General features: G+C 37.2%; 1 protein-coding gene across 14 annotated transcripts in view; it reads right to left on the bottom strand.

Moving 5' to 3' along the window:
• Positions 1–19,322, bottom strand: part of CEP170 (centrosomal protein 170) — a 131,626-nt gene that overhangs the window by 57,156 nt on the left and 55,148 nt on the right. For all 14 annotated transcript variants that reach the window (XM_019976082.2, XM_019976080.2, XM_019976084.2 and 11 more), the window contains 4 exons: positions 19,109–19,187; positions 9,657–9,715; positions 9,399–9,561; positions 7,518–7,652 (listed from right to left, as the gene is read on the bottom strand). In XM_019976082.2, coding sequence (XP_019831641.2) covers positions 7,518–7,652; positions 9,399–9,561; positions 9,657–9,715; positions 19,109–19,187 — 436 coding nt within the window. The remainder of the gene's footprint in view (positions 1–7,517; positions 7,653–9,398; positions 9,562–9,656; positions 9,716–19,108; positions 19,188–19,322) is intronic.

Raw genomic sequence — 19,322 nt, 5'->3', positions numbered from 1 at the left:
ACCTGGGAAGTTCCAAATTAAGAATTATCTCCAGTGTAAAATACAACCAACGAGGACGGCAAAGAATTCGCCTGCATTGCAGGCGAACCTGGTTTGATTCCTGGGTCGGGAAGATCCCCTGGAGAAGGGATAGGCTACCCACTCCAGTATTTGGGGCTTTCCTGGTGGCTCAGATGGTAAAGAGTCCACCTGCAATGTGGGAGACCTGGGTTCGATCCCTGGGTTGTGAAGATCCCCTGGAGGAGGGCACAGATCATTAAAGACTTCAAGTTCCACTTTCGAAAAAAAAAAAAAAGAGAAGAGAAAAATATTACACAGACAGTAAACAGAATATATAACAAAACAATTTTTAACAGAAAAATTATCCTTGTCAAATCTACTTAGTGTTTCCTCACCACTGAAAATAAAAAAGTGTATCAGAAAAACTCTATACTATCAAAGCAGTAATTCTACACACTACTTAGAAGAAAAGGATATACAAGATTCTTAATAACCTAAGTAATGTTCCAAAAACGTCTTTATTAAAGAGCTCATTTATTTTTTCCTTAATATTAAAATGTCCCCTTGAATGTTTACGTTGGAGGCCTGTCACTTAAAATTACCATGAGAGTAAAATGCATTGACTGCTCTCTATATATTGATAAAATCACTGATGTTTTTATTTTTTCATACACTGGTTTATTTACTAATTTAATAATGTACTGTTCCTGACCAATTTCATGTAGAACTATCCTTCCTATCTACCTGACCGCATTCGCTCATTTTGTTTTCCGCATCCTTACAGGAAAAGAGTAACACTGAGGACAGAATGCAGCAGTCTCCTACCCCCACTACCTGAATGCTCAAATAAACGATGTGACTAAACTATAAAGCAGTGACTGCAACAAGCTGGCCCAGGGGGATAGCATTTACCATCTACTTGTCACTAATGATTCAAATGAGTATGTTCTCAATTTTCCTCCCTTGAGAAGAAAAACTCCACAGTTATTTCTGACATACTTTTAACATGCTTTCACTTTGTAACACATTAAAAAGCAGAGGTCACCAACTGCATGTAACTATTTTTAAGGTTATTATTTTCTAAGTTATTCCTACTTCAAAACTGACTTTCCTCTAAAGGTTAGAATCTGAGACCTCTATAGGCTAACACCCAATTTATCCAGTAATCAGTTATCTAACAATGTCAACAGCACAACAGAGTAGAAAGACAGCATTTATGATCTGATGATTATAGTCAAACAGCCTGGTTTAGCAGAAAGCAGGAAGAAGATTTGAAATCAGGTAAGTCCCACCTCTATCAGTTCTTAATTCTCATTTTTCTCATTGTAAAATGAGAAAATAATACCCACCCATAAGATTGTTGTGACGAGTCAGTGAGGTATGTATTAACTGAGATAGCATAAGTCACCCAGAAAAAGTCTGGCACAAAGTAGGCACACAAATAAATGTTTCTCTCACTTGTTCTCCCCCAACTCTCCAACACAGCTAACTAGGGAAACAAGAAACTAAAACCAAACATCTAACTAAAAACCCAAGACAGATACGGCAATACCCATGTCCTCATCCCTCACTGAGAACCTTTTTTTTTTGACTATTTACTCAGCTTACATGTGACAAATCTGGAGGGTATGTAAAAGCAAGGATTAAGGTCAGATATACTGCACTAAGAAAACGAGATAAGTCAAAAAACAATAAAGAGCAGACATGTGGCTCAAAAACACAGCAGTTCAGAACCATTCAGTATATGGGCAAACAATCTTACATCAAGTCTCCCAAGGACATTACTGTAACATATAGTTCAATTATTGATATTCATAATGAGGCTTCTGAGTCATAAAGTAAACATTTTAATAATATTTAGCCTTCTTTGCTTAAGAAAATGACATGGCTAAATAGAAATTAAGGGAACGGTTAAACTTAAAAAACAAAATTGCAGTTGTAAAAGTGAAGTTTGGTCATTTGGAAAACTCATTAGTAGAGGAAATCATTTTGCTAAAGATGATAAAACCAGATTAAGTGTTGGCCTACTATACTTGGGATTGTAGGACCACTAGAGAAATTATTAAGGGTCTTCTAAATTAATATAGAAAAATAAAAGAGCTTTCCTTTCTTAGTACTGGTAAAAATCATTCTGAAATTTACGAATTTAACATGAATTTCTCTTCAAAAACTGTTTTATTTATACTAAAGTAAACTCAGCCATGTGCGACTCTTTGTGACCCCCAAGGACTGTAGCCCTCCAGGCTCCTCTGACCATGGAATTCTCCAGACAAGAAGTGTCTGGAGTGGGTAGCCATTCCCTTCTCCAAGGGACCCTCCCGACCCAGGGATTGAACCTGGGGCTCCTGCATTGCTGGCAGGTTCTTTACCATTTTAGCTACAAGTTCAGTTCAGTCGCTCAGTCGTGTCCAACTCTTTGTGACCCCATGAATCGCAGCACGCCAGGCCTCCCTGTCCAGGGAAGCCCTCAATACTCTTAATGAGATTAATAATAAAACATTGGTATGAATAAAATATTATTAGAATAATTTTCATTCATACTAATACTTAATTATTAATCTCAACCAAGAGTATTTAATAAATCATCATGCTAGAATCAATTATGGTTATCTAAACCAGAAGAGCAATATCCTTAAGTTCTTAAGGCATTTTATGATTGTGTCACTTTCCAGGGAATCTCATGATATACATAATCTAGAAAAAAATGTTCCCTTCCTTCTTCTGTACTGCTGCTAAGCTGCTAAGTCACTTCAGTCGTGTCCAACTCTGTGCGACCCCATGATGGCAGACCATCAGGCTCCGCAGTCCCTGGGGTTCTCCAGGCAAGAACACTGGAGTGGCTTGCCATTTCCTTCTCCAATGCATGAAAGTGAAAAGTGAAAGTGAAGTCGCTCAGTCGTGTCCGACTCTTAGTGACCCATGGCTGCAGCCCATCAGGCTCCTCCGTCCATGGGATTTTCCAGGCAAGAGCACTGGAGTGGGGTGCCATTGCCTTCTAAATTACATGAAATATTAAGCTATTTCAAGATGCTTACAAAGACTGTAATTATGAAGGCAAATTCTACTTAAGATATCCATCCAACCTAGTACGTTCAAGTACTTCAAATTACAAAGATTGGGAAACTCCTTTTATCAAAAAGGAATTACAACTCAAAAGTCTTAAAATTTAGTTCAATTAGATTAAAAAATCAGTGTAAAAGAGCCAAAAATCTACTCTTCACAGTTATATGCAACCTTTTCAAAATGCAACACTTTAAGGCCATTAATTATAACTTAAAAAATGTTTAAACCATGTTAGCAGGTCAGAGAACACATCTGAACTAAATCGAGGACAAGTTCTCCTTTAATAGGACTCAAAATATTCACACTACTTCAGGAGAACTTGACTGCTCTAATATTTGCTTCCAGGATTTTGGGGAATTTAAGGTAAATAGGTAGGAGATTCTGGATACACATGGACCCACAGAAAGGGACATAAGTTACTAGGGAGTAATTACTCTAGTATCCTTTCTGGAATGCTCACCTTTTAAAATAAGTACTAAGATTTTTGGGTGCTAGAGAAGACTCTTGAGAGTCCCCTGGACAGTAAGGAGATCAAACCATGCAATTTTAAAGAAAATCAACCTTGATATTCAATGGAAGGACTGATGTTGAAGCTGAAACTCCAATACTTTGGCCACCTGATGCAAAGAGTGAACTCACTGGAAAAGAAAGACCCTAATGCTGGGAAAGATTGAGGGCAGGAGGAGAAGGGGGTGACAGAGGATGAGATGGTTGGATGGCATCATTGACTCAGTGGACATGAGTTTGAGCAAACTCTGGGAGACAATGAAGGACAGGGGAGTCTGCAGTCCATGGGGTCACAAAGAGTTGGAAGCGACTTAGCAACTAAAGGACAACTAAGATTCTACATTCTAAAAACTGGTAATGAAGAAGCAAATCACTTTCTGTTTTTACCAGAAAAGCATGCTTAGAGCACAAATAAACTAATCATTTATATTTCACAATTTTAAACACTAAAAAAAAAAAATTTTAATTTCACAATGACCGAATAAAATAGCATTTAATTTTCAAACTTTACAACACGTGCTGGCATCATAAATTTTATCAGACTTGTAAACTGTTTCCCTCCTCCTGTAGTAGTGAAAGTGAAGTCTCTCAGTCGTGTCTGACTCTTTGCGACCCCATGGGCTGTAGCCTACCAGGCTCCTCTGTCCATGGGATTTTCCAGGCAATAGTCGGAGAAGGTGATGGCACCCCACTCCAGTGCTCTTGCCTGGAAAATCCCATGGGCGGAGGAGCCTGGTAGGCTGCAGTCCATGGGGTCGCGAAGAATTGGACATGACTGAGGGACTTCACTTTCACTTTTCACTTTCATGCATTGGAGAAGGAAATGGCAACCCACTCCAGTATTCTTGCCTGGAGAATCCCAGGGATGGGGGAGCCTAGTGGGCTGCCGTCTATGGGGTCGCACAGAGTTGGACACGACTGACGTGACTTAGCAGCAGCAATCCTGGAGTGGATTGCCATTTCCTTCTCCAGGGGATCTTCCCAACCCAGGGATCGAACCTGGGTCTCCCGCATTGTAGACAGACGCTTTACCATAACAATCACATCCTGATGCTAATATATGAAAGTAAATGAGACTCTCATTAAAGCTTTTAATCAGCTGAATCTGACAGAGTGCTTTAAGCTTCTTAACAAAAGATGTAAATCACTAAATTCCTTCTAACTCAAAAAATAATCCCATGATTATGAAGCAGCTTTTGTCATCTGGCAGAAAAGATACTCAATGAGATAGGCCACACAAGCTGATAATCATTTAAGAATTTAGTTTCATTCACATAGATGAAATTACTACTGGACACTTCACAGCTTGAAATTCATTTTATTATGCTGAGGCATGAGGGATTGATTTTTATGTCAGTTTGTTTTTGGGGTGTTTGTTTTAGTCTTTATACTCTACAAAGTATATTCTTTTGGAATGATTTTGAATGTGTGTGGGTGGGTGTGTAATGACTGCTGAAAAGTTAACTGTTGGTAATAGCATGGACTCTATAAGTCAGGTCACCTGGCTTAGAATCCCAGCTACACTTTTTGCTAGCTGAGTGACCTTGTGAATAAACTCACATCACTGTGCTGCCACTTACTTATCTATAAAATGGGCATGATAATAGTAACTACTTTCAGGTACAGCTATGAGGATTAAATGATTAAATATACACAGGGCACTCAGAGTGTCTGGATAAAGTAAGCACCACTGAAGTATTATCTATTGTTAATAAATCATAGTTCTGTCTCCAGTACAAAAATTACAATTATACTTCACTGTGTTCCACAAGATATTTATTTCAGATTTCAGAAGTTGTTTTGGGTAGAAGGATCTTTAACGGCTAGATAAACTCACTATCACAATTATTTTCAGAATCTGGGAACATTAAATTATGCTGTGTTTCATTTAACTCCCTAATAATTAGTACATTCTTTTCCCTCACTCTTCTCTCTCTCCCTTCCTCCTTTTCTCCCTCCCTCTCTGTCTCCTAGGTTGCTCTAGTACACATGATAATATAACATGTGATCCCTGGAGTAAGAAATGTGCAGTTAAGATAAGGAATACACACAAAATACTAAATAAAAGTGTTACGAAACACATACACAGACATATCCTTTAGAATTTTATACTACTGGATTTATGTGTATATACTCCTGTGGGAGAAGAGAAGGCAGAAATTAGTCTAATTTTGTGGGAATGCACTGGGAGAGCACTAAATAACTGTAGTGGGATACAAGGCTAAGGAAAGTGGGATACAGTTGGAAATTTTGACATAAAATCTATGTGAAAATATAAAATCTTCACATAAAGTCTTTGTTAAGCCAAGAAAATAAAGGACAGCTTAGATTTACTGCACAAACTGAACTGCAGAAAGGTTGAAACTGGAAATAGTTCAGTTATGATTCAAAGGGGAAAAAAGCACAAGAGAAGTAGGCAATATAACAGATGAAGTGAAAGGAAGGGAAGACACAAAAATTTCAAATAAAGTAGACATTCTTGACTGTCTTCCAAAATCCGTTTCCTATTTCTTCCTCCAAAAAGAACTCCAACATTCCCAGGTATCTGCTCGTCCCTGATACAACACATGTGCCTTGAGGGAAAATTAACCCCACATTCAGCTTCAAGATGGGTAAGACTGGCTTAAGGATAATCTCATAACCCTTGCCAGGGATTGGTTCAGAAATAAGCACGTGATCTACTCCTGAACCCATGAAAGATCAATGAAATGACAGATGTGTTAAAAACTTTGGGGAAAGTTCCCAGGGGGTCTTTTAGAAGCAACCTTTGCTATTTTCGACTGGATGTGATCAAAGTAGCATGCACCCCAACTGCTACTGGCAAACAGCCTAAGAGTATTAGGGAAACTTCCTTAGTATGCAGCCACTGAACAGAAGGGCTGAGAGTCCGAGAGAAAACACTAGCAGATGATGCCACTGAGATGCTGCATTAACCAATTCTAAAGAGGTTCATTATTTAAGCCGGTACATTTCCGTCCTGTTTCGTTATCAGGTGGCATTTCTGTCATTTGCATCTGAGGGTATGCTAAATAATATTAAGCTTCTGAGCTTGAACATGAAGAAAGAGTTGTGTAGGCCACAGAAATAAGAAAACTGAGATGGGACTTTATTTGCAAAGTTGACAACTTTAGTTTGGGGCACTTTAAGAGCAAGTTGATAAGGCCAGCTTTCTTAGACCTGTATCCTGGTAAAATTAGAGTATATTTATGAATAAGAACCAGTGTTCTTATTCTCCAGCTAAGAAAAATGTCTTATTTATCTTGTAGAATTATGGTGAAAGGCAGAAAGTTGACAAGAGTGCTGATGAAATCTATCCTTGACTCAGAGTCACAGTTGGCTTTACATACTGCTCCCTGGTGCCTGTATTTAATTCCTCCAGTTCTGATCCTTATCTGCCATTATCAAGGAAACCAGCTGCTCCATCCACCAGTGTTGATGTCCATGCCAAGTCCTTATGTATAACAGGCAACTGATACCTCCATTTATTTCCTGGAAATCTTGATTTTCTGGCTTTTGACTTAGTTCATTCCTAAATTTCTCCAGCAACAAAAGAATATGTTCCTTGACTATTAACCTGAGAATGTGATTCAGAATTATTTCTTCATTCTGGCTGCTTAACAGCTAATCTTGTTGCTATCATACCCCTCGAAATCAGGCACACCGAGATTTTAAAGAAGCTTTAACCTCATACATTTTGAACATAATAAAAATTTTTCATTTAAAAATACGATTATATGCTTGTCAATCTAGTGAAAACACACAAAGTTAGTCTGCATTTACTATTTTGGTCTAGTTAGAACATTTTAATAATTATTTCAAAATGCCCAACCATATTATTAAACTATATCATTTAAATAATAGGAGATACACTTTTAAGAATAGATTTTTGCTTTGATAGTAAGTTTGTCCTTAAAACCATTTAATGTCATAGTCTGAGATTTTTTTACCTGATGTTCCAGTTTCGTGATTTTTCTCTTCAGGTTTGCCATTTGACTTGAAAGGTCTTTGTTCATCTGCCTCATCATCCCCCCACCATGAAGGCTGCCCATATAATGGAGTACCACGGGGCATGGCAGAAGTATCTGTAAAGAAGTGGGGGAAAAGCATATGAAAACAGGAAAACAAACAAACAAACATGCTTTTGGAGAATGCTAGAATCGCCCAGTTGATTTAATGAAAAACAAAGTACAGGTGACCCCTGAACAATGCAGAGTTTAGGAGCCTCCACATTCTCCGCAGTTGAAAATTCAAGCATAGTATAACTTATAGTTAGCCTGCTCCCTTGGTGGCTCAAATGGTAGAGAATCTGCCTGCAATGCAGAAGACCTGGGTTCGATCCCCTGGAAAAGGAACTGGCAACCGACTCCAGTATTCCTGCCTGAAGAATCCCATGGACAGAGGAACCTGGTGGGCTAGAGTCCATGGGTTGCAAAGAGCAGAACACTTATTCAACAACTTTCACTTCCAAATCCACAGTTCCTGTGTTAGTCACTCAGTCATGTCCAACTCTTTGTGACTCCATGGACTCTAGCCCACAAGGCTCATCTGTTCATGGGGTTCTTCAGGCAAGAATACTGGAGTGGGTTGCCAGTTCCTTCTCCAAGGGATCTTCCTGACCCAGGGATCAAACCTGGGTCTCCCACATTGCAGGCAGACTCTTTACCATCTGAATCACGAGGGAAGCAGTTCTATATTCATGGATTCAACTAATGTGGACTGTGTAGTATTGTAGTATTAACTATTGAAAAAAATCTGCATTTTTTAAAAAAATAGTGCTGCTCAACACGGAGAAGGCAATGGCAACCCACTCCAGTACTCTTGCCTGGAAAATACCATGGACAGAGGACCCTGGTAGGCTATAGTCCATGGGGTTGCTAAGAGTCAGACACGACTGAGCAACTTCACTTTTACTTGTCACTTTCATGCATGGGAGAAGGAAATGGCAACCCACTCTAGTGTTCTTGCCTGGAGAATCCTGGGGATACGAGAGCCTGGTGGGCTGCCATCTATGGGGTCGCACAGAGTCGAACACGACTGAAGCGACTTAGCAGCAGCTGCTCAACAGTTCAAACCAGTGCTGTTCAAGGGTTAACTGTATAGTCTAGATAGCAGAAAATACTCTAAGTTGAATAGTATTTGTGGATCTCATTCAATATTGAACATGAGAAACAAATTTTGCACTGGCTAATATCTATGTAATATAAACTGCTAGAGTCCAACAGCTTTTAGTCAAAGTGCAACTTGTTCGCTGGCACACAGAAATGGCTCATAAGTCTAAACATAAAAGACAAAACTAAATTTTGGTATAAGTGACTTTTAAAAAAATTTTAAAGCCTAAGGACACTGCACAGTAACTAAATTTAAACCAGTTGTTAACTGGACTAATAAGCTTATATTTGAGCAATTTGATAATTTCTAACAGTTTTAAAAATTGTTTTTATATGACTGGGATTATGTATATAAACTATTCTTAAAGCTCCTACTGTAATATGATACATATCATAATAATTATGATAATGTAGCCATTATTGGACATTTCCTTTTCATTCATTTCAGTTATAGTCTAGGGGGAAAAAAGCAGACAAACATGAAATAATAAAAATACTATTAAGGTAAATTATATTTACTTTCTTCAAATAAATATACTAAATACACTTACATACAACTGCCATATAATTATGTTCTACACTGCTTTCTAAGAAGCACTGGCTGCATTAAAACCCACTCTGAAATTGTCATTATCATTAATTATTTTTATAAGGACATGGAAGCATGCAACTTCTTCATAATCAAGAATAAACATGATATTTTCAAAGAGGTTAACTTACCAACAACTTTCTCCTCCGATTTTAGTGCTTCTGTAGGTTTGTGCTGCACTTCTGCTGCAGAATCTGCTACCTTTGAATCTATGCTTTTGGCACATGCAGATTTTGATAATTCTGATTCTGAAGATTTTTGGGACAACTGAAGCTGAATGGTAAATTTCTCATGCTACAAAACATTTTAAAATGGAAGTGAAATATCCATGAGTGAAATCAACCCTAGTAAATGGCAGGTTTACAAAAGAAATAAGTAAAAATGTTTACCTTAAGAGCTTCTTCAGGGACCCTCATTTCTCCTCGTACTACAGTGAAAAGATTTGTATGTAAACAGGGCTAAGGAAGAATATAATTTCAAAACTCTGATAAGCTTAAAACAATCAAAGATAATAAAGAAATCGTCCTATTTTCAAGAAGCAATTATAATAAGAGAATGACCATATTTCCCTAAGAGTCAAGTGTTAAAAAAAAGTTAAATGTTAAATTATGTTCACAAATATAAAAAATTTTTAATACTAAATAAAATCTTAAAAAGTCTAGCAAGTAATTCCAAACTTAGGTAATAATCACGGCCTTCAAGAAGCAAACAACTGGGTGATTAACCTAAGCACAAAAGACGTTTTCAGGTCTCACTAACAGTAATATGACCACAAAGAAGAAAAGCACCTGGGTCAAATGATATTGATAGCTAACCACAAAAATCTAAAAAGAAGTGTCATCAGGGATTACCCAACAGTAAATCCTGAAGAATTCAATTATTCCTACTTCACAAGCACTGATAAAAATGAAATTCATCTTGAAAGTGCAAAAGAAATGCTATAATTAGGGTCTTTACAGCAACTACAACCACTCCTTCCCCCCATGAATTGCAATCAGGGTCAAATTACATTATCAAACAACTGATTCTATACAGATTAGAACCAAGTGCTAGATATAATGAATGCTTTCATTATTATGCCAAAAAGAACAATGCCTCTGTATGTTAAAAAGATCTTTCACTAAACAACAGAGGTCACATTTCTCACCATCACTTAACCCCTTAATGAAAGGACTTTTGTAACCACATAGTAAATGTTAAGTCTTCTTTATCAGTTCAGAGCACCCATGACTTCAAGGGTAGAAAGCTATAATTATCATGACCACTTGGGAGAAAAATAGACTTCCCATGCATAACAAGCGGTAAACTTGTTTACAAGTATTTGATCCATAGTTCTACTCATTAAAATAATAAAAACTCAGAATTTTCTAGAATTGTAAAGCACTTTGGGAATATCCTATTCAATTCCATTAACCCACCTTCCCATTCTCAAGTCCCCGTGGAACTTGAGGACTAGAGAGGCAGAACCCAAGATAATAATCTAGTCAACTGAATACTAGTCCAGGGCTTTCTTATCACTTTACACTGCTTCCAGTAACTGTGAAATAATAAAAAATTTCCTTTTTTATTATGTATATATGCTGATACACATTTGCTGGTATATATGACTATATACAGTCCATAGTTAAGTACTTAATAAAAGTAAAAATTCTAGTAAGCTTTTGTTTTACTCCCAAAAAACTCATTAACAGCCGCAGAAGATTCACTGCATTCCTACATTTACAGTGGAAAACACCATCTTAAAACTACTGGAAGTCATTTCTATTTTTCAATGGGAAACAAATGATTTTAGCCTGCTGTGAGTGCTTTCTGCTGCTTCAAGTTTCTCCTGGGAGTGCTTTAATTAAGGCTATTCCTCAAAGTTAGTCTAGGGCATCCTCTTAAATTTACACTTCTTTAGGATCAAGGAAAACTTATAAAGAGGGTATAACTCAGATTCACATACTTTGCCTTACCAAAAAACTCCTGTGTGGGAGACCAAAGAATTCAAGATTCCTCTTGTTTAGGTTATGAATTTAACTGAGAATCCTAGTATGACAATGAGGTTTTTGAGACTACTCTTGACTCCAGCTTTCACCTTCAAAGCTACTATCTTGCTAGTGGTACAGACCCAGGTAACTGTTTTCAGTTTGCTTAATTTAGAAAAATGACAATCTAATGTATAATTACTTATGATGTCAAGTTACAAAATACACAATACAGTCATATTAACTACAGCTGTATGTCAATTATATCTCAAGAAATTTCATAAAAAGTGTCATGCTTACTTAAATCTTATTTATTAAAAATCATTAATATTTATAAATTATTTCCACACTTCTTTGAATAACAACTGAAAAAGAGAAAAAATACATGAAACAATGGTTTGCAAAGACAATCAATACCAGGTAACAAAAGACAGTGATTTCTGAGTGAGGAGGAACAAATCAAGGGGACTGCAATCACTGCCCTAACTCAGTATCTTTAGAGAACTTCCAAGTCACACTGGAGGGAGGGGTAAGCAAGGCCAAACCTGGCAGACTCTCAGCTGGGAAGAAAAGAGGGCTGAGAGTCTGGGCAGACCAAGATGACTACAGCTCAGAAAGCTGCACAGAAGTAGTATTCCAGAGACTGTTAAGGGGCTGGCTCAAGTATTCAGTTGGGAACTGATCAGCACATTAATTTGAGAAAACACATCTATGGCTGGGACAAGAACCACCTGAAAGTATTCGAAGTAATAGTGCCCCTTACTCAGAGAGGGCCAGGAATAGTGTCTAATCACAACAGCCAAGCTGAAAAACCTCATGTTTCCCAGGTCACTCGATAAAGCAGGGGTTCGCAAATTGTTTATCTATTGAGGGCCAGACAGTAAACTTTTTAGGTTTTGGAAGCCATATGATTTCTGTTTAAACTACTCAACTCTACTTATGACAGTGCAAAAGCAGCTAAAGAAAGATGTAAATGAGTGGATATGCCTATGTACGAATAAAACTTTATTTACAAACACAGGCTGAGAGCCAGGTTTACCAATGGTCTTGCTGACCCCTAAAGCAGAGTATACAGAAAGGTCTTGCTTCTGCAATGGGGAATTAATTAGCCCCAGAATAATCTCAGAAGTTCAAAAATTTTTAGGAAAGCAAGACTCAACATGATAAAACTATTTCAAAGTAACCTGTGTCCCAGAACAAAGCTCAAAAATATTTATAGGAATCCAAAAGTATGCATACAATACTCAACAAGGTAAAAAAATCCACAATGTCTGTCTTTCAGTCAAAACAATGAATGTAAAAATCAATCAAAACTGACCCAGAACTGACACAAATGTCAACAAACATTCTAACACAGTTAACATCACTGTATTCCATATGTTTAAAAAATATGTAAAGACTTGAAAGATATAAAAGACAAAATCCAAATTTTAGAGCTGAAAACTATACTGGATAGGGAAATTGCATGTTAGACACAGCCCAAGAAAAGTTTAGTAAACCTGAAGACAATGCAACAATAACAACCTAAAGTGAAACACACAGAGAACAGATACTCATTAAAAAAATAATAAATAGAGCCTCAGTAAGCTAGGAGATGACTTCTAGTAGCCTAATATACATTTAAATGAAGTCCTTGGGAAAAAAAGTGGGGAGAACAGAAAAAAGAATTAAAAAAAATAATGGCTGAATTTTTTTCTAAATCTAATTAAAAGTATAAACCCACAGATCCAACATGCTCAAAAATCCCCAAGCATAAGAGACATGAAGAAAACTGCACAAAGGCACATTAAAATCAAACTGCTCAAAACCAGGGGAAAGGGAACCAATGCAAGAGAGAACAACAAATTTAAAGTACTTAAAAGAAATGTCCAGCAACAATAACTTCTAATAACTAAGGTGAAATGCTTTTCCAGACACATGAAAGCTGAAAGAATTCATCATCAGCAGAGTTGTACTATAAAAAAATATTAAAAGAAGTTCTTTACACAATAAGAAAATGAAACTAGATGAAAATGTGGATCAATATAAAAAAGCATGAAAAGCACAAGAAATGGTAATTACAGTGATTTAAGATATGACTACAATGGCCATAAAAATCTATTTTTCTTATTATTTAAACCTCTTTAAAAGATAACTGATGCTTTACTGATATCAATGTAGAATGCAATTTGTAACATATATAGAAATAAAATGTATGACAATCACAACACAAAGATAAGGACAGAAAAAAACGAAAGTATACCACTGTAACGTTCTTATACTGTATGTGAAGGAGTATAATGTCATTTGAAGATACAGCTTAAAATTAAAGATAAAATTATAAAATCTTAACCACAATTTTTTTTAAAAGGGTTACAGTAGTAAAGTAACAAGACAAAATGAAATCATAAAAAAACTCAATAATCCAAAATAAACTGGGAGAAAAAGAGAAAAAACTGATGGGGCAAATAGAGCACAAATATCAATACGATAGATTTAATAACCACATCATTAAATAAATGCTCTAAATCCCCGGATGAAGGCAGAAATGATCAAACTGAATAAAAACTAAGACCAACTATGTGCTGCCTAGTTCAAATGTAAAGACAATAATAAGTTAAAAGTAAAAGAATGCAAGCGATATACCATGCTAACACCAATCCAAAACTAATGTCCAGACAAACCAGATTTCAGCACAAAAAAATGTTATCACAGATAAAGCAAAGCATTTTATAATTACAAAGGGGATCAATTCATCAAGAAGACACAACAATCCTAAATGTTTACACTTCTAATAACAGTGTTTTAAATTATATGAAGCCAATACTTCTGCAAGGAGAAACAAACCCAATGAGAGTCTGAAATTTTGATACTGCTTTCTCTATAATTGACACAACAACTGGACAACAAATCAGTAAAATACAGAAAATGTGAACAACAGTACAACTAATTTGACCGAATAGAATACTCCACCCAACAACAGCAGAATGCACATTCTTCTCAAGTACACAGAGCATATTTACCAAGATAGAGTAGATATACCATGCGTGACAGGACAGGACTTGAAATACATGAAGTATGTTTCTGACCACTACGGGTAAATTGGAAATTAATAACAGAAAGTCCCTCGGAAAAATTCCAAATATTTAGAAACTAAGTAACAAAGATTAATGCAAACAAAGATCAAAAGAGAAACTAGAAAGTATCTTGCGTGTTAAAGCAGTACAGGCATACTTTATTGTACTTCCCTTTACTGTGCTCTGCAGACACTGCGTTTCATACAAATTGAAGGTCCGTGGCAACCCTGCACCCAGCAAGTCTATTGGAGCCAGTTTTTCAATGGCATTTGCTCACTTCATGTCTCTATGGTAATTCGCACATTTCAAACGTTTTCCTTATTTTTATATTTGTTATGGGGATCTGTGATCAGTTATTTTTGGCTGTGTCAGGTCTTAGCTGCAGCACGCAGGGTCTTTGCCGCAATATGTGGGATTTTTTGCCTGTGGTCCATGGGTTTGTGGCACATGGGCTCTCTATCGAGGTGCCCAGACTCAGTAGCTGTGGTGCACGGTCCCCAGCCAGGGATCAAATCTGAGTCCCCTGCATTGGAAGGTGAACTCTTAACCACTGGGCCACCAGAAGTCCCCTGATCGGTGATCTTTGATGTTACTATTGTAATTGTTCCGGGTCACCATGAACGTCACCCATATATGTCGGTGAACTTAATTGATAGATGTTGTGCACGTTCTGACTGGCCTACCAACTGGCCGTTCTTTCTCTCTCTCCCCTCTGGCCACCTATTCCCTAAGACATGACGACGTTAATGTTAGGCCAATTAATAACCCCACAACAGCCTCTAAACATTTAAGTGAAATGAGGAGTCACACATCTTGTACTTTAAGTTAAAAGCTAGAAATGACTAAACTTAGTGAGGAAGGCATGTCAAAAGCCAAGACAGAAAAATATTTTTGGTGTTAAAAAAAAGAGAGAGAGAGAAAGATGGAAGGACATTTGAGGGGGAAAAAAAAAAAAAGCCAAGATGGGATCAAAGATAGGCCTCATGTGACAGCCAAATTGTGAATGGAAAGAAAAAGTTCTTGAGGGAAATTAAAAGTGCTATTTTAGTGACACATGCATGGTAAGAAAGCTAAACAGATTTAATGTAAATATGGAATAAGTTTAGTGATCTGAATAGAAGACCAAACCAGCCACAACATTCCCTTAAGCCAAAGCCTAATGCAGAGCAAGGCCCTCTCTTCAATGAAGGCTGAGAGAGGTGAGGAGGCTACAGAAGAAAAGCTTGAAGCTTACAGAGAATGATTTATGAAGCTCAGGAAAAGAAGCCATTTCCATAACATAAAAGTGCAAAGTGAAGCAGCAATTGCTGATGTAGAAGCTATAGCAAATTATCCAGAAGATCTAGCTAAGATAATTATAATGAAGGTGACTACACTTAACAACAGATTTTCAGTGTAGACAAAACAGTCTTCTTTGGAAGAAGACACCCTTTCGTAGCTAGAGAGGAGAAGTCAATGACTTCGCTTCAAAGGGCAAGCTGATTCTCTTGTTAGGGGGGATAATACAGGTAGTGACTTTTAAGTTGAAGCCAATGCTTACTTACCATTCTGAATATCTTAGGGCCCTTAGGAATTACGCTAAACCTACTCTGCCTGTACTCTCCCAACGAAATAATAAAGCCTGGGTGACTGGACATCTGTTTACAACATTGTTTACTAAATATTTTAAGCCCACTGTTTGAGACCTACTTCCTGGCACGTTACAGTCCATGGGATCGCAAAGAGTGGGGCACGACTGAAGAGACTTAGCATGCACGTATGCTCAGATTTCAAAGTATTTCTGCTCACTGACCATGCACCTTGTCACCCAAGAGCTCTGATGGAGATGGACAAAATTAATGCCTGCTAACAACAATAACATTCATTCTGCAACCCATGAATCGAGGAGACATTCTGACTTTAAAGCCTTATTATTAAAAAAAAAAAACTATTTATTTTTATTTATTTGGCTGTGCCAGGTCTTAGTTGCAGCATGTGGGATCTATTTCCCTGACCAAGGATTGAACCTGCACCCCGATATTGGGAGTATGAAGGCCTAGCCACTGGACCACCAGGGAAATACCTCAAGTCTTATTATTGAACAAATACATTTCATAAGGTTACAGCTGCCACAGTGATTCTTCAGCTGGATCTGGGAAGTTATTTGAAAACCTTCTGGAAAAGATTCACCACTCTAGTTGCCATTAGAACATTTGTAATTTATGGAAGGGTCAATTATCAATACTAACAGGAGTTTGGAAGAAGTTGATTCCAAACCTCATGAATGACTTTGAGGGGTTCAAGACTTCAGTGGGGGAAGTAACTGCTGAGATAGTGGAAATAGCAAAAGAACTAGAATTAAAAGTGGAGCCTGAAGATGTGGTTAAACTGCTGCAATCTCATGATAAAACTAGAATGAATAAGAAGTTTCTTATGTGCAAAGAAAGCAGTTTCTTGAAATGGAATCTACTCCTGGTAAAGATGCTGTGAAGACTGTTAGCATAACAACAAACGACTAGAGTATTACATAAACTTAGTTGATAAAGCAGCAGTAAGGTTTGAGAGACTGACTCCAATTATGAAAGAAGTTCTGCTTTGGGTAAGATGCAATCAAAGAGCACTGTGTGCTACAGAGAAATCACTCATGAAAAGAAGAGTCAATTGATGTGGCAAACTTCACTGTGGTGTTATTCTAAGAAATAGCCACAGCCACCCCAACTTCCAGCAACCACCTCCCTAGTCAGTCAGCAGCCATCAACACCGAGGCAAGACCCTGCATCCTTAATAAGATTATGACTCACAGAATGCTCAGATGATAGTCAGCAGTTTTTAGTAATAAAGCATTTTTTGATCAAGGTATATACAAATTTTTTAGACATAATGCTATCACATACTTAATAGACTACAATGTCATTTAAACATTAACTTTCATATGCACTGGGAAACAAAAAATTTTTGTGGCTAGCTTCTTACAATGCTACAGTGGTCTGGAACTGAAACCACAGTATCTCTAAGGTATGTTTGTACTGGGCGGGGGGCGGGGGTGGATTTTATAGCACTAAATGCCTATATTAGAAAAGAAAGGTCTCGAATGATCTCAGCTTTCACTTGGAAGAAGTTAATAATGACAGTAGAAGTCAAATAGAAAACATTAACAACTGAAAAATTCAATTAAACCAAATTCAGTTATATCAAATTTAAATGGACTGCGGGGGGGAAGATTCTTCCCATTTTCTCCACAATATCTGCTCTACCTACAGAATATGCTGTTGGTTAATGGTGACTCCATTTTTCTAATTGTTTACATCAACTGTACAATTTTGGATTCATCCTTGACTCTCTTCTCTTAGTCCATATCCAGTCTAACCAGGAATATTACTGGCTCCATCTACAAGACATGTACAGATCCTATCATTTCTCACTACCTCTGCTTCTATCACCTCCATTATTTCTCACCCGGAGCTACTGCAACTACCATAACAACCTTCTAACTGGTCTCCCTCTTACCACTCCTGCCCACTCCCACCCTTAAGTCTTTGAACAAGAGTAACCAGAGGATTCTCTTAAACATGTAAGTCATTATCACCTCACTCCTCTGACCAAACCCTCTAAATTGCTCCGTTTCACTTAAAAGCCAAAATTCTTACAGTGACCTATTAAAGGTGATACATTATACGGTCAGCATCTTCACCCTATCTTTGCTCCGATGTTGGCTTCTCAGTGAAGTCTTCATGAACAGCCTTTTTAAAGTATAATTTCTCACGAACCACCACTAGCTCTCTGTATTCCGAATTTATCACCCTCTATCATTCTTTTTGTGTGTGCTGTCAGCTACCTCCAACCCCATTAAAGTGTAAGCTCCAGGAGGACAGAGACTGTGATCTGTTTTAATTAGTACTGTATCCCCAGACTGGGGCTCTCTGGTGGCTCAGTGATAAAGAACTCACCTTTAATGCAGGAGACATGGGTTCCATCCTTGGGTCAGGAAAAACCCTTGGGGAGGGAATGGCTACTCATTCCAGTATTCTTACCCAGGAAATCCTATGGACAGAAGGAGCCTGGCAGGCTACAGTCCGTGGGGTTACAAAAGAGTTGAATACAACTTCATGACTAAACAACAACAAAACATCCCCAGACTGTAGGGACTATGTCTGGCACACGGGAGACATTCAATAAATAATTGTAAAATAAACAAACTTAGGCTTGCTTATCCGCTACACATCTAGCCACCTGGAGATACAGTACCTATTTCTGAAGTGTAGCATTTCACTATACTTCCTGAGTTTACATTCATTTCTTAAACTTGGATATTTCACTACTTGCTTTTCCAAGTCACTTAATTACTCTAATTAGAAAAAAATACTTTTGGCAGATAAACTGTACTCCAGTTTCAACTCACAGTAAATGTTCTTTCCAGTCTTAATTCATAGTAAATGTTCTTTCTGTTGCTGTGGCATTTTAATTAAACAATTTTCAACTACAACGTGTAACAATAAATCCCTAGACTTGGCTACTATTACACACTCTGTCTTCTACCCAGTTCTTTGATACCCAAAGTGCATATGTAATGGCATCACAGGAATATTTCTGCTGAAACTATAATACAGAGTGAGGAGGAATAAAAGAGTCCCTCAATTTTTCCAGCATTGTTTTTAGGAACAGGCATAATAAGCAGAAAGAAAATATATTATTTTTAAACATGAATTTTAATTTGGAAGGGCAAAGAGACTTTCAGCATGCTTATATTATGAATTCTTATGTCTGAAGAAATGTTTAATTTATACCAGAATAAAGATTTTTAAATAAATTTAATAAATGCACAAAATCATATAAGGATATCATATCCAAATCTCAACTTATCTTCAAGTTTCAAGGTGATATAAGTCTGTTCTGGAATTCTAACATCATTCACAAAAGTCTACAAGAGATAAAAAAGATAGATGTTAAGTTAATATTTGAAGAATTATTATATTTTAGACAAGCAAATATTCAAACCTTATACTGTAAAGTATAGATCGAATGGTGGCTAACACAGCTTGAGTATCATCATAAA

Source organism: Bos indicus, chromosome 16 (assembly GCF_029378745.1).
Source record: "Bos indicus isolate NIAB-ARS_2022 breed Sahiwal x Tharparkar chromosome 16, NIAB-ARS_B.indTharparkar_mat_pri_1.0, whole genome shotgun sequence".
Lineage (NCBI taxonomy): Eukaryota > Metazoa > Chordata > Mammalia > Artiodactyla > Bovidae > Bos > Bos indicus.
This window is presented reverse-complemented; position numbering and strand designations above follow the sequence as displayed.